General features: G+C 37.0%; 1 protein-coding gene across 1 annotated transcript in view; it reads left to right on the forward strand.

Annotated features, from left to right (window-relative positions):
• LOC130809692 (proteasome subunit beta type-1-like) overlaps nt 1-9,692 on the forward strand; it is an 11,342-nt gene extending 1,650 nt beyond the window's left edge. The window contains exons 2-8 of the mRNA XM_057675460.1: nt 2,642-2,822; nt 2,904-3,011; nt 4,735-4,816; nt 8,278-8,407; nt 8,529-8,671; nt 8,786-8,872; nt 9,319-9,692. Of these exons, the coding sequence (XP_057531443.1) occupies nt 2,642-2,822; nt 2,904-3,011; nt 4,735-4,816; nt 8,278-8,407; nt 8,529-8,671; nt 8,786-8,872; nt 9,319-9,393 (806 nt within the window). The 3' untranslated portion in view covers nt 9,394-9,692. The remainder of the gene's footprint in view (nt 1-2,641; nt 2,823-2,903; nt 3,012-4,734; nt 4,817-8,277; nt 8,408-8,528; nt 8,672-8,785; nt 8,873-9,318) is intronic.
• The last annotated feature ends 13,553 nt before the right edge of the window (nt 9,693-23,245 follow it).

The following is a 23,245-nucleotide window of genomic DNA, read 5'->3' on the forward strand; positions in this document are numbered from 1 at the left end:
TTGTGTTGATGGATTGAACTTATGAGAGTCGTCTATTAAAGAGAGATAACCCATCATAAGGTCTTGCCTAAATTCTAAGTATTAGAGGGTAATACATTATGGGGGCATTTTGTTTTTCTGAAATGAGATAGCTTAAGGTGTATTCTATTACTCCAAAGTAGGCGGTAATGTTTACCCTAAACCCCCCTAAAGTAAATATTTCTAGAAAAAAATTGTTCCTCCTTCAATAGCAATACTATCAATCAGAATAGCTATCGAAGATAACTTCAATTTTGTATATTTGCAACTTTTCTTGTCTAGTTTGGAAAATTTTCAAAACACCTTGAGCTAATTTATTTTCACCAAATAAATGCCAAACTTTGTGACTTTTACTCCAAAAAATTTATTTCCCTTACTAAGTTTTCTTATTATTTCTCCAATACTTTTTTCTCCCCAAATTAGTATGGTAATTCCAAGTGAGTCCTAAGAGTTGTTGAATTTGTTTTTATACCATAAATTTTAGAAGTATTAGTTTTAAGAATTTCTTAATACTGTGTTTAAGAATGATGATTACATTTGAAATATAAAATTGACTCAAAATAACTGTTTTGCAATAAAATTAAAATGTTAATTTAAATTTGAGCCAATTCAACCATTATTTTAAAAGCGGTTAAAATTGAAAATTTGAGAATAACTTCCAAACTTTGTCATTCTCAAATCTTCATTAATGATTTCATAATTGAAATCTACAATTCGAAATAAAAATGTTTGTTCCTAAACACAACCTATTGAAATTTGGGTCCACCTTTAATTAAAGAATTATTTGCGAATTACAACTTTAAAATTTAGGCCTTTTACGAATTACAACTCCAATGTATTTTCGCGAATTACAACCACGAAAGTATGATAGTCTTAATGTTCATGCCAAATCACAGGATACCAACCATTTTAGTGGTTGGAAATTTAGGTTAAGTGGTCGAAATTTTTTGCGATTTAACCTGAACATTGTAGAAATTGTTACTTTAATGACTGTAATACGCAAATACAAACATTAAAACTATGCAGATCTAAATCTTAAGACTTTCAAAAACTTGAGAGAGACCGCCTCATATTGAGACAATACAATTAGGCCGGCGTTAAATCCAAAAATTTTTTAAAAAAATGACCCAAAACCAAAAAATTTTAAAATAAAAATTTAATTTTGACCTTAAAGGTATCATTCCTAACATTAGTGACTAATTTTAACTTAAAGTAAATCTTAAATCGATGAGTTATAATAAAAAATTTCAATTTTGATCTAAAAGGATCAATTTTGACATTAAAGTAAATAATTTCTATTTACAAGTTTATAACATTAAATAAATTAATTATATTAAAGTCTTCAATTTCGACGTTATAGTAATCAATTCAGATCTTGAAGTGATCAATTATCTATAACATACTCAATATAACTTTTAAAAGAAATCAATAAAAATTCAATTTTGATTTAAATGCGATCAATTTTGGCATTAAAGTGATTAATTTCTACTTATAATTTCATAACCTTAAATTGATCAATTATTTTAAGTTATCTATTTCGACGTTAAAGTAATCAATTCAAAATTTAAAGTGATCATTTATATATAAAGTTATCAATTAAATGACCAGTTATAACTTATAAAAGAAATCAACTTTGATCTTAAAAGGTATCAACTAGTTACATTCCCGTATAAAATATGGATGCTATAAATATTTAGTAATATGAATAATTCTTTTATAGGAAAATTCCACGTGGTAGCCTTGAAGTATTAGATTTTCCACATGGTAACTAAAAATTTTTAAAAATCCACGCGGTAACCCTAAGGTTTATCAAATTCATTTTCCGTGACTTTTTAACACATAAAACGTTTGAAAACGTTACTCACAAAACTTAAACCTTATTGTACGCCTATTTATTCGTTTTTCATGTCAAATTGCATCAATTTCATAATTTGATAGTAGAAGAAAATTAATAAAAATTAAGGTTTAAATTTGGGGGGAAAATATGTTTTGGAGGAAAGATGGTAGAGTTAGGGTTTATGTTTGAGGAAAATTTTATGAAACTGATGCAATTTGATCTGGTCAAACGAATAAATAGGCGTACAACAAGTTTTAAGCTTTGTAATTAATGTTTTCAAACGTTTTTTGTGTAAAAAGGTCACAGAGAAAGAATTTGTTAAAACTCAGGGTTACCGCATGGCGTTTTAAAAAGGTTTGGTTACCACGTGGAAAACCCAATACCTCAGGGTTACCACGTGGAATTTTCCTATTTTATAAAATTAATTCATTAATAATATAAATTTAATTATTAAATCTTTGTATTAGTGATTATATTATCATTATCAAAGTGAACAAATATTCTTCTATACAACGATATTAAAATATATATTAATTTAAAAGTTTTCAACTATGATAGATAGGAGGGAAATTTAGTTGAAAAAATAGCCAAATTAATTAGCTCGTACATTATATGATATGATGATGATTTATTGGAAAGATTATAATTAAGCTGATTAGACTATTGATCTCAATATGAGACAGTTGGTCCTAAAGCCTTCTAAATTATTATTTTTAATTAAAAAAATACATAAAAAAGTTAATGGTATGTTCCTCACTTCCTTGTTGGGAAATGAATCTTGCGCAGAAAGAAAGCAGCCTATAAGACTAATCACCATAACAAAAAGCATTAGCACACTGCTCCATTCCCTTCGATTCAAACTTGTTCATTCTCTTTCATCCTTCTCTCACTTGTTCCTTTTTTTGATCGATTCAAATACCATGACGAAGCAAAATGCTAACTGGTCTCCCTATGATTTTAACGGAGGGTAATTTTCTCTTACTCAGTCCATTCTTTTTCTAATTTTTGCTTAAATTACCCTAATTTTTTAGGGAAATGTATGAATCAGAACTTGTGTAGCAGTAGCAGGAGCAGATTACTGTGTTATCGCTGCTGATACGCGAATGTCAACTGGCTATAACATCCTTACACGCGATTACTCCAAGATTTGCAAGCTGTAAGCTTTCTGAATATTTTCTGTTAATTTTTTTTAGTTTTTAGTGATTAATTTCTTGTAATTTTTGATGTTTTTGATTTGTTTATATTTTCCTTTATGCAATTGTGTGATGTGATTTTGATTTAAATGAAATTTTTGCTGTTTGATATTAGGTTTCCGGCAGATTTTAATTTTAATAATAATAATGCTGTGAAATTGAGAGAAATTTATTTAGAATTTTAATTGATTTGTCATATCTGTTAATGTTTACTTTTTGACTGGTTGCTGAATTTTACGAAGAGCTTTCGTGAAGTTTAGGGTTGTTTATTTGCCAATTATCTTGCTTAATTTTATTCTGAGCGCAATTAAGGACATTTTCTCCCACAATTTGTTCGAAATATACCTAAATTATTGAAACTAATGAAGTACTGAAGATGTGAGTGAATGTAGGTAATAACTTACCATAACTGAGCTTCTTTGAATTGGAAATAAGCGAATAAGAAGATATCCTAAGCGGAGTTGTGTTTTGTGTTTTTGACTTACTATTGTGATATTGGTCGGTCTTAGTAGTGGCAGGATTTTAGCCAAATGAGTATTTTTTTTTGTTTTCGATAATTAGTGGAGTTCCAAATGTTCACAGTGAAGTTTCGTTGCCTTGTCGGTGATTTAGAAGAACCACCAACTGAGATGGTGAGATTCACTTTCTTATTAAAAAAAAAAACATGTTTTAGCATGGTGGAGCTTACTGTTGTGGATTACTAAAATAAGAAACATACATTAATAACAAATGTTCTTTGAGTTTTAAAAAGCAACCTATTGCTATCTTAGTTTTAAAGGCGCGAAGTGATCAAAAGTCTAGGCACGTGACGAAAGCACTAGTCTTCGATTTTAAGGCACCTCAAAACCTTGCAAATAGTAGAAACTTCAAAAAATTTGAATAATAGCATTAAAGAAAAAGAAAATAGAGATAAAGAAGAGAAGAGAACATAATTGGTGGGTGCCTAGCTGCCTTAACCAAATGTGCTCCTCCCGACATTAAGACCAAAAAATGATCTAAGGCACTTTGACGAGCTTGACTAAGGCACTCGACTTATGGAATCACCTCACTCAATCCTATTAAGGCTTCTAGTCCATCCCTCGCCCAAGGCCCTTATCGTAGGCATCTCTAGGGCGTGCTTTCTAAAGCTAAGATTGCTATATATTCTTTAAAGTACTTTTGGCAGATGTGTCCATGTTAACGAATTGGCTCTTTGAAATAACAAGAAACTTGAGACAAGATGTTAGAGGAATTGAGTTATGTGAGCTACTTATCAAGAAGATTCTTGATTATAGATTTTCTACTTTACATATTAATTGATAGTGCATTGTTTCGATAAATATCAATCATTATCCCATTTATCCGAAAGCTCTTATTAAAAATGTTATCTACAATTGATATAGATTTGTGACTCTCCTCATTTACTTATTGTACAGTGAATAAGCACCACACAAATTCTTTTTATGTCTGCAATTTTAATGGAAATGAGTAGCTGCATTTCAAATTAAGAAAAGATTCAGTCTGCCAATGCTGTATGATTGATTGGCACTGTATTGTTCATAGTTTTCAGATTGAACATGTTTATCATATGAATTGTAATGTTGCTTCCATTTAAAATGTTAAATCATGGATAGTCTTGCTTTAATTCAAAGTTGGATCTAACTGCTGTTAACTATCCTCTTACTGTTGATTCCATTGACATTGCAGTGCTGACAAAAGTCTACTGGCGTCATCTGGATTTCAAGCTGATGTGAGGGCCTTACAAAAGCATTTAGAAGCAAGGCATCTGGTACGCTTATATAAGTTAGAATATATTGTTTTCCCGACATATTAAAATCCTGTTTGTTTGTTCACTGACTGCAAAGTGCAAAATGTTGCTATTATTTAGTAAATGATTGTCTACTTTGCTTATGGACACTTTATTTCATAAAGTTAAAATTGTTTTGCATAAAATGTTTTGTCTAGTTTATCCCTGCAATATTTTTGCGAAAAAAAAATATAATTTTTAGAAACTTTACAAACTGTTTGTTGATGATATAAGGTTGTGTGCATCTGATTCTTCCATCTTCATCTAGGAGCACTTCCACAGTTCCACTCCACCAAAAACTTTTATCAAGAATGTTTGGAGAAATATGAAGTACATGTATTGTAATATGCTTATATTAAGGACTAAACCTTCAGGGTGGTTTTGGTTATAAAATTACCTATTGAACAACACACAAAAGTACTTGATTTTAGGTGATTGGGATTATATTTATGAAAATCAAATACCTCTTTTTTTAAGGATGTAACAAACTTTTAATCTTAGTCACTTATTTGTAGAGTCTACCCTAGTTAATTTTACTGTTCATAATATCCATTTAGTGCAATCCATCCGTTTGCTAAGGACATGTATTTTGGGGTATGATTTTTATTGATGTTTTTTAGGCTAAGGCAATTATTGCATTCTCTTTTCAGTATAAGAGTCTTTGATTTGGGAAGCTTTAAGGTCTTGTAAATTTGGGCATTCTAACACTGCCTCAATGGTTGTTTTATTGTAGGAGAAAGTGTTTTGTGTAAAAGCATCTATTTTTAAGTATTTTCTGTGGTGACTGAACATGTGCATCAATTTCCTAGTCATTGATAATACGGTTTGCATTTGTGGGGCATAAAAGATTTTTCATGACCATTTCTACTATGACCTAATTCTTTTGAGGTTGAAACATCAACCATTACAGATACAATTTGGTATGTATTTTGTAGATCACAAATTAGAAGAATGGTAATGAGAGCATTTGTGATCTGTACATCACTTCTATATATCAAGCTTGTAGTTTTCTTGATTCTATATTTAAATTCATTCCCTTATCTTTATTAATAAAAGAAATAAAGGTGAGGAAGTGTTTTTTAACGCAGATATTGTTAAGATTGCATGATCGGTCGCATGGACGCGACATCTCACAGTGATGCGACTCATTTTGCGGACATTGTAATATGAATTGTCAACTTGAAAAGAATTTATCATATCATAATAATTCAAGTTTTCTAGAATATATATTTCAATTGAAGCTTATTAAAGATATTTTAGAACCCAATACTCTTGAAAAGATAAATGGCTAATATGTAAGAATGATAATCTATAATGATTATTACTACCCGATTTTAAATTACATGTTACGTAGCAAGGTTTTGTGGTTTAATAAACTCAAAATTGGTTATAAAGTGACCTCCGGTCTGGTCTGGTCTGGTCTGGTTTGATACAAAAGTCAGATTGAACCAGAAATTCCGGTCTGAAAAATTTTCAAACCAGACCAGACCAATCATAACACTAGATCGGACCGGACCAGACCGTTGTGGTCTACGGTTTTTCTTTTTAAAGCCATTTTTTACTATTCATCTAAAGTTATACAAGAAATTTTCGGCTATATACTGAAATACTAAACATTAGCAAACACTAAACACTAGTATACCACAATTATAAACTGAAATTAAAGTAAAGAACTACATACTAAAAAGAAAGAGAGTAGCAACTAGCAAATCCCAATTAAACTACATATTGGAATCAAAAAAATCAACAAATTATTATTGATGAAAAATCAACAAAAAAGAACTAAAGTTCCAATAATAGAACTACAGATTGAGAAAAAAAAGTAGCAAATCCTAACGAAACTACACTACTATAGACTGAAAAATTGAAAAAATCAACAAATATAAACCAAGAAATCCTTAAAGAGAGAGTAACATACTTACATTACAAGATTTTACACTTAATTCGTTTTGAAAATTAGCACTTAAGGAGTTAAGGGTTGAAGAAGGGAAATTGAGAAGAGTAGAAGAATATAGGGAGGATGGGCGCCGCAAGTTCCTGACTTGATTCCTTATTCCAGTCTTTGAATTCTAACTTAGGGTTTTCAATTTTGGGCTTTCAACTTAGGCTTTTAAAATATCTTATGGGCTTTTCAGTTTATTTTAATAGTGGGCCTATAAGTCTATGTTCATAATTATTATGGTTTTATGGTCCAGTCTAAAAATTTCAAAACCTAGACCGGACCGGAAACCGTAATTGTTTTAAAAAAATCGGACCAGACCATTTAGACCGTAGACTAGACCAAATAAGTAAATTACAGTTTGGTCCGGTTTGGTTTACGGTTTTGACCAAATTTTGTTAAGCCCTTCGTTAGATAATGGAATGTCCTTATTTTTATTCTCGCTGTGCTACTACATGTCTTGGACTTCCTTCCTTTCTATTAATTTTTCTCTAAAAATATTGTTTGCCTAACTGGCTTCCAGATACTTGCACAATGATTCCTTTGTTTGAGGTCCATAGTAAGTCTAGTGCGATTTTGTGAGCCTAATACATTGGAGTTGATTGCAATACTTTTCTTTCTCCTTGTTCTCAATGGTTCATCTTTGATGTCCATATATAGGTGCAACATGTTTATTAATTTTTCTCTAAAAATATTGTGTGCCAAACTGGCTTCCAGAATCTTGCACAATAATTCCTTTGTTTGAGGTCTATAGTAAGTCTAGTGCGATTTTGTGCGCCTATTACATAGGAGTTGATTGCGATATTTTTCTTTGTCCTTGTCCTCAATAATTCATCTCTATTGCATGTGCATTGTACTGCTCTATGTCTGAAATGATAAGTTTTACTGAATTACTCTGTGTTGATGCAGCGATTTCTCACGTTGATTTGTTTTTGTTCATGCAGCCGACCCTTTATTGTTGGGATCAAGGCTTTGGCGTTGTTGCTGTTATTTTATCGCTATAAATTTATTTTGTAAAAGCTAGCAGATGTGTGTTAATATTTAGATTGGTGTGCAAAGTTGACTGTCTTTGCTCTCAAAGTTCATTTTTTTTTTCTCATTAGTAGAATTAGGGAAGAACCCTTGATACATCATCGTCATCAGCGTTTCTTATATGATACAAGAGAGGTTGTCGTCGTCATCAGTGTTCTTATATGATACAAAAGAGGTTCTCTCATGTTCCTTTTATAGGAGAGAGTTTGGTATACACAAGCTTACGTTCTTACCCTTGTGATAGTGAAGTTTGTGTTTTTTAATAGATGCCTTCAGGCCTCCACTATGTGTAATAGGTTGTTCACTTTGATGAGGATTGTTATTTTATATAGAAAAAAAAACTGCCAGGCTGATCTATATGATTTATGACTAGCTAGATTGTAATAAATTAGTTATACTTTTGGATGTCTGAGCAGATGTGCTTAAATTTTGTTTGCTGTACTAAATTTCGTTTGTTTGTAATAATACCCAGATCTATCAGCACCAGCACAACAAGCAGATGAGCTGCCCTGCAATGGCCCAGCTCCTTTCAAACACTCTTTACTATAAACGTTTCTTCCCTTACTATGCTTTCAATGTATTGGGTGGCCTTGACAATGAAGGTGGGCTAGACTTGCAGTCTTTGTATTCTTCTGCTCTTGTTCATCTGTTTTTATCTTTAGAAATTACTGTAATAGAAGCAGCTTGCATTGACTACCTGTCATTCTTGTTTAAATGCAACAGGCAAGGGGTGTGTTTTTACTTATGATGCGGTGGGTTCCTATGAGAAGGTTGGATACAGTGCTCAGGGTTCTGGTCAGAAGCTTATCATACCTTTCCTTGATAACCAGCTAAAGTCTCCCAGCCCTCTTCTATTACCGGTGCAGGTGTGTTGACTATATTAGATTTTTGCCGAAATATGTCCTTTTTCCTTTTCCTGCCCTTTTCTTTACTAGAGAATGAAACCTTAGCTCACTAGCAAGGCTTTGACATATATGCAGGATGCTGTGACCCCTCTGTCAGAAACTGAAGCAATTGATTTGGTGAAAACTGCCTTCGCATCCGCTGCTGAGAGGGACATTATGACTGTAAGTTCCTGCATGTTATTCTTTAATAATGTCAGCTTTGGCAGTTTCTGAATTCTTCAAATAATGTATTAGCGTATCCGAACTTGTACAATTGTACTAAAATGAACTGTGTCTCATCAAACCCACGTTGCTGATTATATTTGTATTAGTTACATATGAAGCACCCTCTTTTTCTGGTCTTCCCTTGAAATATCCTTAATTTTCTGTGACCTGGTGATTTTGTAGGGACTCGGGAGGGAAATTAGGCTTGATGTTATGAGTGTGTGCCTAAGATGCACAATTTCGTATGAACACTGTGTTCCCTAAACATTAGCTCATAATCCAAACTTAATTGTTCCAGTCTAGATGGTGGTGGTTTTAGTGGTTTTAATTTTCTATGCTCAAGGAAATAATTCTTTGTACTTTTGGGTGTATAAAAACTTGCTAATCATATTTTTCTTTGACAGGGTGACAAGCTGGAGATAGTTGTCATCAACAAAGAGGGCCTCCACCGGGAATTCATGGATCTTAGGAAAGATTAGAGCTGTGTTGTAGCTTCTATATTTCATTTGAGTTTGTCCCTCTTTGATATCGTTGATGCTTGTAGCCAAATATGTGTTGGGAGTTTTTATGGGAGGGATTGCGTAATTAGACTATTTGGTTTTCCTATCAACTTTCCATGGACTTGAACATTTTCTTAGAGATGCAAGAAAATATTACCTCCACTGTCTATGAATCGAAATGAAGAATCTTAGGAGTCGTTTGGTATTGAAAGTGAAAATGTAATGGAATGAAAATATTTAAGGGAGATATAATAATAAGAGTTAATTTTATCATGTTTGGTTTCAAGTTACAAGTAATGGAATAATTTTGAAACAAGTATCACAAATGGAGGATAAAGTGTTCTTAGTGATGTACTAAAACTTTATCATATGCGATACTTGGTATGATTACGAAGGCAATGGTTTCCACTTTCCAGTTGATGTGCACCACAGTAATTTGACATCTTATAGGTAGTGATAATCAATTAACTCAACTGATTCCAAATTAAGCAAAGGATACTTTTAGTACATCTTAGTTCAATCACCTCAACTCTGGAACACTGAATAAAATTATAACTAAAATACCAAACACAGTCCTGAAGCCATCTAGAAAATCGAAATAATAAAAGACAATGCTAATTCTAGTTCAGCTAAAACTAGCAAAAAAAGTACAAGTTGTTGGAAATTTAAAGTTTTATATGACTTTAAATTATATTGACAAGAATATAAAAAATCTAATTTCACCAAATACTAGAAACAAAGTTGTCATGGTAACATTTTTTTTAATTAATTAATTAATTTATATTATTAACGTCATATTACCTTATTGCCCTTTGACCTTTTGTGTTGACTTTGGCTTTCGGTCAACGGGCTTTTTTCTGGATTTCCCATCTTCCTTCAATGGCCCATGGACCAGTTACCTCTAAAAAACCCTAACTCCCCACTTTTCCACAATGCATGGCTCCCCTTGTTTCAAGATGGATAACTGTGCATTATTTTCATGACCAGTCCACCTCCCATTACTCCCACTACTCCCATGTTAGTCCACTTCTTCTCAGAAATAACTCCCCTTCCTCACCATTATAAATAGGGGCTACCATCAAGAAGGGAAGATCATCTGAAATAGCTTTCCTAGTATCCTTGCTTACATTACTTCCTTAGCCTTCCCAAACACTAGCACTAGCAATCCCAATCCCGACCTTCTTACATTAATTCTACAATCTGTCATTCATTAATTTCCGATCTACGTTCTAACTTGAGCGTCGGAGGGGTTTTCCGGGAGATCATCCCCAGACAAGGCTAACGTGTTGTGTTGCAGGAATTCAGGTCGCTTCCTCTCATAAGTCGCTTCTCTTGATCACACTTCTACTTATCTCCAGGTATTTCAAGTGTATCCCACTTCCTCGTTTCATTATCGAAACAGTTTGGCGCCGTCTGTGGGGAAAGTACAAAAAGTCATGGCTCCCAAAAGAAATCCAACGCAAACCGCAACCGTGCATAGCACAGATACAGACACTTCCGCAGGTCACGCTAACGATCAAGCCGTGACCCGCCGTGATCTGGACATGCTAGCGCGAAACCTTACTGCTGCGTTTTCTGAACAACTCCGTGCTGTCATAAACAATACTCCTACCCAACAGCGAGTGTTGGAGGACATGGCAGATCAATAAAAAATCTACAAGATCGAATTGAGCCCCATCAAGAGGTACCGAATCCTCGGGAATCTCAGGAGGGGAACTCAAGGATGTCACATTCCAGTAGACACAATAAGAAGAGGAGGGAAAGATCGAGGACACATACAAGCCTCAACAGAAGCGAATCCCAAAACGGGGAATCCAAAACCGCCTCTCGAGATGCCCGTACTTACCTGGAAAACAAGAAGCAGAGGGCGTTCAAAAGTGTTCAATCATTGGTGGACAAGAGGAGGGAAGAAAGGAAGAAAGCGCAACTCACGGGATCTAGCCATCCCACCAGCCCCGTCATAATGCCGCGGAATGAGACCGGCAAGAGTAGCCTCCCCGAAGATCTTATGCCAATAATCTCTCCGTTGGCTCCGGAGATACTGAATACTCCCAACCCCGGGAAAATAAAGATCCCAAATATGGCGGCCTTCGATGGAACATCCTGCCCCGAGGAACACTTGATGGCATACAAAAACTTGATGTTGCTGTACACCACCAACCCGGCATTGTGGTGCAAATTCTTCCCAACTACTCTCACAGGAGTAGCCTTGACGTGGTACACCTCTCTTCCAGGGAGAAGTATCCACACTTTTGCCCAATTATAGAGCAAATTCCTGGGTCACTTTGTGGCATCCAGAAAGCAGGAGAAATCAAACTTCCATTTGCTTAGCATAACGCAACTGGAAGGGGAATCCATATCATCATATCTGAGGAAATTCCATGAGGCAGTGCTGGAGGTAACGGATTTGGAAGAATCAGTCGCCTTAAACGCCCTAATCAACGGAATGAAGGCTCAAAGGCTCAAGTTCCAGTTGGTCGAGAGTCAAGTGAAGACATACGCGGAGGCCATGAAGCAATGTCAAAGCTATGTCACGGCCTTCGAGATATGTCAGGCACATGACCCAAAGAGGCGTAAATCAGAAAAGAAGGATCCAATATCCAATCGCTCCTCAAGGAGCGTAGAGGAACATCCATCTAGGAGGGATAAAAATTACATGCCGCATCGTCCAGAGCCTCCATCAGACATGGGACCTCCACGATCCCGGCACGTATATGCCGTTGAAGGGGAGTCCAGGACGCGGAATTTGCTTGATGGAGGTAATGACCCGAGGTTCAATCGGAACAGGAAGGACATTTTCTTCGCTGTTCGGGATGAGTTGCCAACTCCACCTCCTATTACCACTCCCTCCGATCGACGCAACTACAATCTGTGGTGTGATTACCAAAAAGAGCACGGCCACACTTTGGCCCAATGCCGCGAACTCAAACGTATCCTACATCAACTAGCCGACGAGGGGGAGCTATCAAGGTTCATCAATCGAAAGGACTATGGCACGAGAGGCGACGCGGAAAGAAGGCCTTGGAACCAGAATAGAAATGAGGCTAGGCGTGAAAGTTCCAACACACAAGGAACCATCAATATGATTTTCAGCGGCTACACCGAGGAATATCCCACAATCCGCGCTGCGAAAGGCAGCGTCCATACTCTGTTCAAAGGACCCCCAAAAACCACCTCAAGTGGGCCGATCATGAGATTTGATGCCACTACTTCCCAACCGTTGCAACAACCACACACTGATCCTTTAGTGGTTACCATCAAGATTGGGCAAATGATGGTGAGGCGAGTATTGGTGGATACCGGAAGCACAGCCGATCTTATAACGATGGAATGCCTAAGAAAAATGAAATTCGAAGAAAAGCACCTGCAACCCCTTGATAAACCTTTGATTGGGTTTGGAGGAAACCAGGTCATTCCAATGGGAACAATCATACTCCCTGTGCGAGTAGGGGAAAGAAGCGGAAGCAGAATTATGCCCATACGATTCACGGTGGTGGATCTCGTATTCCCCTACAATGCCATCATGGGGCTTCCACTTATTAACAAGATCAAAGCAGCAATCTTTCCTCATCAACTATTGCTGCAATTCGAGCGGGATGATGGACAAGTTGGCATCCTCAAGGGAGACCAGGTAATGGCCCGCCAATGCCTCATCAACACCATGAAGTGCGGACCTTTCGCGACACCCGCCAAAAGAGAAAGGGAAAAAAACTACCCCGCCCATGAAATGGAGACCATTTGAAAAAATTCTTCATTTAACAAGATTTGCAAGGGGCAATCAGTGATTATCAGTCTTATCAGTCTTATCAGCTTAACTCCGCGAAATTGTTTCATCCCGCGAAGTATTCGCGTTGTCATTCGAATTCAGCACTCATCCCGCGGCATGTTCGCGTTGTCATTTGTATTCTTAGTGATCATCAAAATTCATTTATAACATCAGAAGTTTTATTTTCAGATTATCCGGCTCTTATATTCGTAAGTACTCGACTAAAATCTATTGCAAATCTTATTAAATTCAGTAATATCCATAAGTCGGACCCCTTGAGAGGGGTCCCATAATCAAATTATTCTAAGTCACTATAAATCAGTGATATCGAAAAGTCGGACCCTTAGATTGGGTCCCAAAATCGAAAATATTCCAAGGTTGCCCATGATATTGCCTGTTCGCGACATTGAAAAGACGAACCTTTAGAATGAGATCCCGAATAAAATTCTAAGTAAAATCTCAACTATCTTCGATATTCATAAGTGGGATCCGTAAACTCGGGTTCAATGATTCAGAAAAATCAATCTCGTAAGTCAGGAAAGTTCCCGTAACTTCGATAAGTCGGACCCCCAGGGAGGGGTAGAATATAGAAAATTATTCTAAGTCCTTCAGCACTCGAATGTGCCCGGGGAGTCAACAAGTCGGACCCTAAATTGCACTCCAAGAAAAACATGGAAAAAATTCCAAGTCTGAGATCACTCATTCCACCGTCCGACTTGTAGACGTGGCGGCTCTCTTGTCGCATCACCCATGATAGCCGCGGAAATTAATGAGGCCGCGTCATCCTCCTTGTTGCAAACCATCGAATGACCACCTTATAATTTTTCGAAGTATGGAAGGTGTCCGTAGAGTCGATAAGTCGGACTCCCAGGTGCCCCTAATAATTTTGTAAAAATTCTAAGTGTGGAAGGATTCCCGTGCCGACCATATGATCGAAGACGCGGACCCTTACCTTCATTCCGCGGCGTAGAAGATATGAAGGGCTCGCTGAGACGAGAAATTATTCTAAGTATTCTTATCCTCCCGTGATATCAATAAGTCGGACCCTAAATTACACTCTAAGGGAAATATAAAAAATTCTAAGTATAGAGATTACTCATTCTACCGTCCGACTTATAAATCTTGCAAATCCTTATTCCGCGTCATCCAAGATAGCCGCGGAATACGACAAGGCCGCGTCATCCTCCTTAGCGTCATATGAGCAACTTCCAATCTTTCGAAGCATTCTTATCGATCCGCGATATAGATAAGTCGGACCCCCAAGTGCTCCCTACCATTTTTGAAATATTCTAAGTATGGAAGGATTTTCATATTGAATGTATAGTTGAAGACGCGGACTATCAGTTCGCGTCATGATTAAATCGAAGACGCAGAAATATTCCGAGCGAAAGTCCAAGCCGCGTCATCAATCGCTCATGTGAATTATTATTCGGGCTTCGAGACATATGTGGGTCAACTAATTTGTGCCGGGGCATATTATCCTTCTAAGACTCCACGGCATATAATATTATAACGAGAAGGAAAATTGAAAATAAAATTAATATCTTGTCCGTAGGGTCGACAAGTCGGACCCCCCCTTGTTGGCGATTTCGCCCCAAAAATATTCTAAGTCATAGAATTTCCGCGGCCTTAGATATAATATGGCCCGAAATGGAATGGGGGAAACCATCATATTGTCCGCAAGGTAGACAAGTCGGACCCCTTTGTGTGGGTCAAATTCTAAAAATATTTTAAGTCATTGAATATCCGTGGCATAGGAGTAGTTTAACTGGGAGTATTGCAATATAAAAAATCCGTGCGAGTTACTACACAATAGCAATGCTGTCTCAGTTGGTTAGAGCATCCATATCATGCATCTTAGGTCGCGGGATCAAGCCTTCTTGTCTACATTTTTGGTAACTGGATGGTATAGACGGCAGGGGCCTCACGGCACGCTACAAGCCGCGGCTCGACTTGCTTGTTTGCTTTCCTCTTGGACTTTGTGCGTCTCATGATCCTTTTAAAGATGTCATAATTTTTTCGTTACAACTCGGAATTCGACGAGTGAGCAGTCGATTCGAAGCTTACGAGCCCAATTTTCATAATCCGTCAGAAGGTCTGCCAGATTGTGGATATATTCGTCTCCTTGGGCATTCGAATGTCTTCCACATCCATGTTTCTTCGTGAATTCGGTTTTGATGGACAATTATTTTTTCCGCATAAAGTAAGATGTTTCCGGTCGTTGGGGCTATTTCCTCACATCATCCTTCATGCGTGGGGCTAAATGTCATGGTAACATTTTTTTTTAATTAATTAATTAATTTATATTATTAACGTCATATTACCTTATTGCCCTTTGACCTTTTGTGTTGACTTTGGCTTTCGGTCAACGGGCTTTTTTCTGGATTTCCCATCTTCCTTCAATGGCCCATGGACCAGTTACCTCTAAAAAACCCTAACTCCCCACTTTTCCACAATGCATGGCTCCCCTTGTTTCAAGATGGATAACTGTCCATTATTTTCATGACCAGTCCACCTCCCATTACTCCCACTACTCCCATGTTAGTCCACTTCTTCTCAGAAATAACTCCCCTTCCTCACCATTATAAATAGGGGCTACCATCAAGAAGGGAAGATCATCTGAAATAGCTTTCCTAGTATCCTTGCTTACATTACTTCCTTAGCCTTCCCAAACACTAGCACTAGCAATCCCAATACCGACCTTCTTACATTAATTCTACAATCTGTCATTCATTAATTTCCGATCTACGTTCTAACTTGAGCGTCGGAGGGGTTTTCCGGGAGATCACCCCCGGACAAGGCTAACGTGTTGTGTTGCAGGAATTCAGGTCGCTTCCTCTCATAAGTCGCTTCTCTTGATCACACTTCTACTTATCTCCAGGTATTTCAAGTGTATCCCACTTCCTCGTTTCATTATCGAAACAAAAGTTATTTTCAGAGCATGAAAGATTAAAAATTACATACGCAAACTCTTCAAGGTTAAACAAACCTAACTTGTTTAATGTGCCCTCATTAGTGTTTGGAATATTTTATTTGAGTCTCATGTAATAAAGAAAATGTGTTAATCGTCATTTATATAGTGACGCAAATTCCAAAATAACTCCAGAGGGAACACAAAGACATCGGTACGGGTCAACATCAAGGTAACCTAAGTAATGGAGGTTTCAAAATGTGTGTTAAGACACATTAAAATTCATCTAAAGAAATCCTCCTAGCCAAGCGTTTGAAAATTTTTTATTGGACATTTTTACACTGCATGCATCGTTTCTTATAAGTCTTGAGAAGTGTGACTCAAATTTATTACGGAGAGAAAGTGCCGAATTTCAAGCCTTTTCTCAAGTCTCTCATCAAAGCGGAGTATGTAGTCGTTGCTCAACAACTATATTACTCTCAATAAGTCCGAGTTTAAGTATATTGAAGTGTCTTAATTTCATATTTAAGTACGGGATTACTTTTATGAGGTTATGTTTTGTTGTAAACTCGTTTATAGTTGTTGGAGTCAGGTACCTTAGGTTGAGCAGGAATGTTTCGACATTCTAAGAGATATTCATTTTCTGTATTGTTCGGGAAGTTACAAGTAGTTTAATGCTTGTAATTAGTTGTGTTTCTAAAGGAAACTAGTCAACTAAGTTGAAGTAGGAAGGAACTGTTTGATAGGAAGGATTCTACTACCTTAAGGTCCGAATCAGAGGAGACAGTTTCTAATACAGACCTACAAAGCGAAACAGCGGGCTACTAGTCCAGAGGCAGCCTCCTGAAAATCCTCTCCGACGCTCAAGTCAGTGATCAGAAATAGATATCGAGAATTGAATGTGAGTAGTTGAGCGAATTAAAAGCATACCTAATTTAGTAATAAATGAGGGTATTTATAATGTGGTGGTTAGGTTGATTTAGGTTATCCAGGGGTATTTTGGTAACTTCACCCTAAAAATGGCCTCTAAGGGGCTTTGACTGATCTGGGCGAATATTAGGCTTGATGACTTGGCCCATCAGATAAGGGTTCCATTGACCCCATACATTAGCCCCACACACAGATAGCATCGAATTAAATACTTAGTGAACTTTATGCGAGAAACGGTATCAGATGACAAGGATAGGCTCCTTGGGTTTGGCTAATGCTGTCTTTTGGATTCGGCTACACAAGGCCCAAATTCTCCATGATTAGCGTCTCTTTAATTCTAAGAGCCGACAAATGCACAATTTTCAGTTTCACAGAGCAGAATAAGATTAACTGAAGTGTCCTTAATAGGGGGACGAATTATGCTTCATTTCTAGAGATTGGCCGAATCACTCTTGCCTGGGCAACGAACCACGAGCCAAATTAATTTAGATCAGGCAGAAATCCAGGGGCCAAATTAATTTTGATCAGGCCACTCCAAATTATTTTTAATCCATCCTTCAACCACAGGCCGAGTGACTTTTAGCCCCCATGGTGCTACTAGTTTGGGCCGAATTTGATGGTTACCAGCTCGTTTTCCATTCTATGATATTTACCTCTTAAGCTGATAGGCAGAATTTGATTGCAAGATGAAATAGGAGCAAAAATGGCAGAATAACTTTAGGGTAATCATGTGGTTGAACCTTGCTGAATAATTTTAGACATAGGGTGCAGAATGCGCTTTTAGTTTTTACCTTTTTCCAATCTAGAGCGTCGATTAAAAATCATAGGGCCTAATAAGCCTCAAGTATGAAACATACTTGAGCTAATGAGCCCCATGCTCGAAACTTTTAGTCTGACCCTTTTGATGTTCATCCAAAAGGGAGCCGAATTATGAGAGATATCCGCCAAATATGGCGAGGGTGCCGAACAACAATAGGCTCTCCTATCTCTGGAGAGGCCGACTAATAAAACCAAGGGGCTAATAAGCCCGAAGTATGAAGTATACTTGGGCTAATAAGCCCCATGTTTGAAATTTTAAGTTGGACCTCTTTGGAGTCCATCCAAAAAGGGCCAAATAATGAAAGACACCCACCGAATATGGCAAGGGTGCCGAATAACAATAGGCTCTCCTATCTCTGGAAAGGCCAACTTATAAAACCAAGGGGCTAATAAGCCCCAAGTATGAAGCATAATTGAGGTAATAAGCCCAATGTTTGAAACTTTAAGTCAGACCTCTTTGGAGTTCATCCAAGAGGAGGCCGAATAATGAGAAGTACCTTACCGAATATGACAAGGGTGCCGAATAACGATAGGCTCTCCTATCCTCGTAGAGACCGACTTATGTAACCAAGGGGAAACTAAGCCCTAAGTATGTAACATACTTGGGCTAATAAGCCTCATGTTTGAAACTTTTAAGTCTGGCCTCTTTGGAGTCCATTCAAGAGGGGGTCGGAGAATATGAGGCACCTTACCGAATATCACATGGGTGTCGAATAACCATAGGCTCTCCTTTCCTTGGAGAGGCTGACTTATGTAACTAAGGGGCTAATGAGCCCCAAGTATGTAAAGTACTTGGGCTAATAAGCCCCATCTTTGAAACTTCTAAGTCTGACCCCTTTGGAGTCCATCCAAGAGAGGGTCAAATAATGAGAGGCACCTTGCCGAATATGATATGGGGTGCCGAATAATCTTAGGCTCTTCTTTATCAGGAGAGGCCAACTTGGAACTTCGGGGCTAATAAGCCCCAAGTTGACTTGAGACACTTGGGCTAATGAGCCCCATGTTGAAATCCAGAGTTTGACCCCTTGGGAGTCCATCCCAGAGGGGAACAAGTAGTGAGAGGTATTTGTCGAATACGGCATGGGTTGCCGAGAGAAGCTGAATATCGGTTGGGGTTTTTCGAGACATTGGGAGTTGTGTCAATGGTCACTATTCACCTTTTTGCCTTTAAATAAGCTCGCCGGTTTCTTACCTAGAAACTTTACATCCTCTTCCTTGGGAACTCACAATTGCTTTTGCCCCCGGCTTATATGAGATTGATCCTTATAGTTTAGAAGGAGTAACGATCGTTCTCCTATAGTACAGGCCGTATCCGATAGCTGCTATTAAAATGGCCCCTACTTCAACAATAAAATCCGTTGATCTGGGTTAGAACCCTCATCATGAAGGGCCAAAGTATTATCTTGGCTTTGGTCCTTTGAACTATTTCATTCGACCATGGAGGAGTGCGACTCTGGACAAGGATTTGTAATTGGTCAGAGAGTGTTGGGCTTTTCCGGATGAATATTCCATTGTGAAGCCCAGAAGGAGGGATAGTATTAAGCATATGCTCGACGGGTGTATCAGTGTCTATAAGGATGCTAAGGAAACGGGCTTGAGGTTCCCTCTTCATCCCTTTGCCATCGAGAATTTCAACTAGTACAACATTACAGTGTCCGAGTTGTACTCCAATAGTTAGGTTTGTATAATAGCTTTTATTATGATTTGTATAGCTATTGGAGTAGAGCCAACTTTAACGGCATTTAGGTGTATATTCAGGCGTAGGAAATGTACAGTTGCTCAAGGCTTAGGTTGGGTAACCTTCCAACATAGGTGGAGATTTTTGATAGTTAAGGGGCTGAGAAATAGTATGAAGCACCTTCAGAAATACTTTGTTTTCTTGTATCATGCCGATCCATGGCCCATCAGGACGAGTCATGATGAACGACCGAAGTTTCAGTTCAACAAGAATTTCCCCAGTGTAACTTAGAAGAATTTTTGGTTATAGAGCACACCACTAAAGTAGTAGAGTTAGGTGGTATTAAGCCAATTTTGGTTCAAAGCAATTTCGCGCTGAATTTAGATCATCTCCAGAATGACATATTTTTGTCTGCCTTAGGTCTTAGTTCGAAGTATCACTAGGGTGAGTTAAGGTCCTTTGTGTTTATCCTTGTATTGCTTCTAATCTAATATCTCTCTTATTGCATTGATAGCCTTTGAAGAGTTGGAGAAGAAATACCCTGAAATCATGAACTCTTCAAACTTTGCTCAAATGATGGCCAAATCTCGTAAGAGGATAGCCTAAACCGAAAAAATCCTTTTCCCGAACCCCCAAAGGTAATGCCAGAGATTTTGAATATTCAATTTTTTAATTATCTTGCTGATCATAGAGATTTTTTGGGGATTGTGGAGGAGGCTTTCCGGTCTAAGGTTAAGGGTATTGCTCTTGCGCGTATTTGGTATAAGTTGAAATGTGTTAAGTGAGGCTTGAAGTTGTTACATGTTCAACATTTTTAGCAGGTTCATTGTAATGTTCTATTTTGGCAAAAGAAGCTTGATGATATCCAAACGTAGTTGCAGTCTTCTCCTCTTGATGCTGAATTGCATGGGTTAGAAAAGGATGCTTGCTTGAACTTTAAGAAGTCGCAACAGGTTGAAACTTCATCTCTACGGCAAAAATCTAAAATTCAATGGCTTAAAGAGAGTGACTTAAATAATTGCTACTTCTATAGTGTAGTGAAAGAGAGAGATAGCCATAACATAATCGACTTCTTGAAGGATAGTAATGGTTGTAGTCGTGGATAAGAAGCAAATCGCTTCTAACATTGTTGATTTCTATTAGGGGTTGTTGGATTCTAGTGCTAATACTCTTGTGGGCATTGATGTTCAGATATCTTGTGAGCAAGCTTTAGATCTCATTCGTCCTATTTAAATAGTGGAAAAAACCTCATTTGCTGCGGTTTTTTGGCCATTATTTGCTGCGGTTCTGGCCCCAAGCAATAGTGATAGCAGCAAATGACCTATTTTAAATGCTGCGGTTAAAAACTTCTCCAGCTATAGTCGAGGATGCTCTTCATGATATTGATGATGGTTAAAGTCCTGGCCTAAATGGCTTTAATTCTTTTTAAGAAAGCTTTGCATAATGTTAAGTTTGATATTTTAGAAGCTGTTAATGATTTTTTTCGTTCTGATGTTTTTTCTATCCGGCTAACATCACTTCTATCATCGTTGTACTAAAAGTTGCGAATGCTTCTCAGGTTAAGGATTTTAGGCTTATCTCTTGTTGCTCTGTGATCTACAAAATATTGCTAAGATCCTTACCTCTAGGCTTCAGAAGTGGTGTGTGATATTGTGAGTCTGGCTTCATTCCTGGGAGGCAAATTATTGATAAGGTCCTCTTGGCTTCAGCTCTCATTAAGGGGTATACTTGGGCTCATATCTGTATTAGATGTATGTTCAAGATTGACATGGCTAAAGCTTATGATTTCGTTGAATGGCCTTTTCTGGAGAGTGTTCTGAAGGAGTTTGGTTTCCCTTCTGAATTCATCAGCTGGATTATGAGGTGTATCTCTTTTGTTCCTACTATGTTCTCATTAATGGTATCCCTTATAAACCTTTTATTGCCAAGAAAGGTTCAAGACAAGGTGATCCTATGTCTCCTTTTGTTTTTGCTTTAGCTATAGAATAACTGTAACACGTGTGATTTTTAAGCTCCTTGATTATCGTTTTTAACTAAGATTATTATAACTAATTAAGATTATTAACTTTTGAAATTTCGTTAATGTTTTAAAGGTTTTATTTAATATTTAATTGAATAGATTGAATAAAGGCTTATTTGGTTAGAGTTATTTTGGTGAAGTCATATAGTGTTTATTTATAAAGCTATAAAAGTAAATAAAAAAAATAGTAAATAAAAAAGAATATTATTAAAATAAAATATAGTATAAAATTTATTTAAGCTTAAGTAAAAAAAAAAAAAAAGAAAAGAAAATATAGTCATCAAGCTCACGTGAGAAACCCAAGTGACATTCTTATCTTTCAATACTATTAGGCATGGCCACGGGGCGGGTTACCCGGAACCGAACCGGTGCCGAACCGCTTGGAACCGGATCCGGAACCGAAATCGTTTGCGACAGGTTCCAAACCGCCCCGAACCGCGGAACTGTGAAACCGCCGGAAAAAAACTTCATGAACCAGACCTAAAAACCGCGGTTTGGAACTGGAACCGGTCCAACGGTTCCATGGAACCGGGACCGGTCCGGGTGAACCGGCCCACCGGTTCCATGGAACCGGAACCGTGAAAAACTAGCCATTAACTAGCCGTTGCAATTTTTTTTATAAATACCCACCACTTTCAATCATTTTCATTCACAACTCATCTCTTCTCCTACTCTCTCTACTTAATTCTTTTATTACGTAATTATTCTCTTAATTACATAATTAGTCTTTTAATTATTTCTTAATTTAGTTAATTACATAATTAGTCTATTAATTAATTATTTATTTCTTAATTCTATTATTATTTCAATATTATCAATCATGTCTTCATTTTTGAAAAAAGCCTCAAAAAAAGTTACTAAAGTGGCAAAATTATTGGGAGGTTCCAGCTCCTCCAAAAGAAAGGCCACTTCTACTCCGTCTGTATCAACAACACCTTCTATTAGTAATTATAATTATGAACCAAATTATCCAGAAGGGTACGACCTAGAATTACATAATTATGCAGAAGAAGTGGAAAGAGAAATACAAATTGATGAAGAAGAAGAACAAGAAGAGGAACCAACGACCCCTATTGGGATACCTATATCTCGACAGTCATCAACAAGATCACATGAAGAACAAGGAGAACAAAAACAACAAAGACAAGCTCGTGGTAAATGAGTCAATTTCCAAAATATCGGTTAGTTTTATAATTTTATTCTTCAAATTAATTAAATTTTAAATTATTTATTTATTTAATTATAGTTTTATAATTTTAAATTATTTATTTAGATGAAGATGAACCAGTAAGACAACCTTTTTCGGCAATGCCACCTCCTAGTGGTAGAGCTGTTTCGCATGTGTGGTCGTATTTCACAAAAGAACCAACCGACAATCCAGATTTTTTCTTATGCACTTGTCAAATTTGTGAAAGTCAAGGAGTAAAGCTCTTAGTTTCATACAGTTTCGCCAGAGGTAAATACTTTTTAAGTTTTTTATACATACATTATATATTCATATTTTATAAAAATTTATTTATTGTGTTTTGTGAATACGTGTTAGGTGGTGGTACGGGATCTTTTAACAAACATTTGGCAAAGAAGCATGGAATCACAAAAGAAACTCATGCAGCAAGCGGCAGCGGGACCACAAGTGGAAGCCGACAGACACAGTGGGACATTCCCAACACAGGTATGCCTTTTAGATATAATCGTAATGATATGATT

The sequence above is a fragment of the Amaranthus tricolor genome, chromosome 4 (genome assembly GCF_026212465.1).
Source record: "Amaranthus tricolor cultivar Red isolate AtriRed21 chromosome 4, ASM2621246v1, whole genome shotgun sequence".
In the NCBI taxonomy this organism is placed as follows: Eukaryota; Viridiplantae; Streptophyta; class Magnoliopsida; order Caryophyllales; family Amaranthaceae; genus Amaranthus; species Amaranthus tricolor.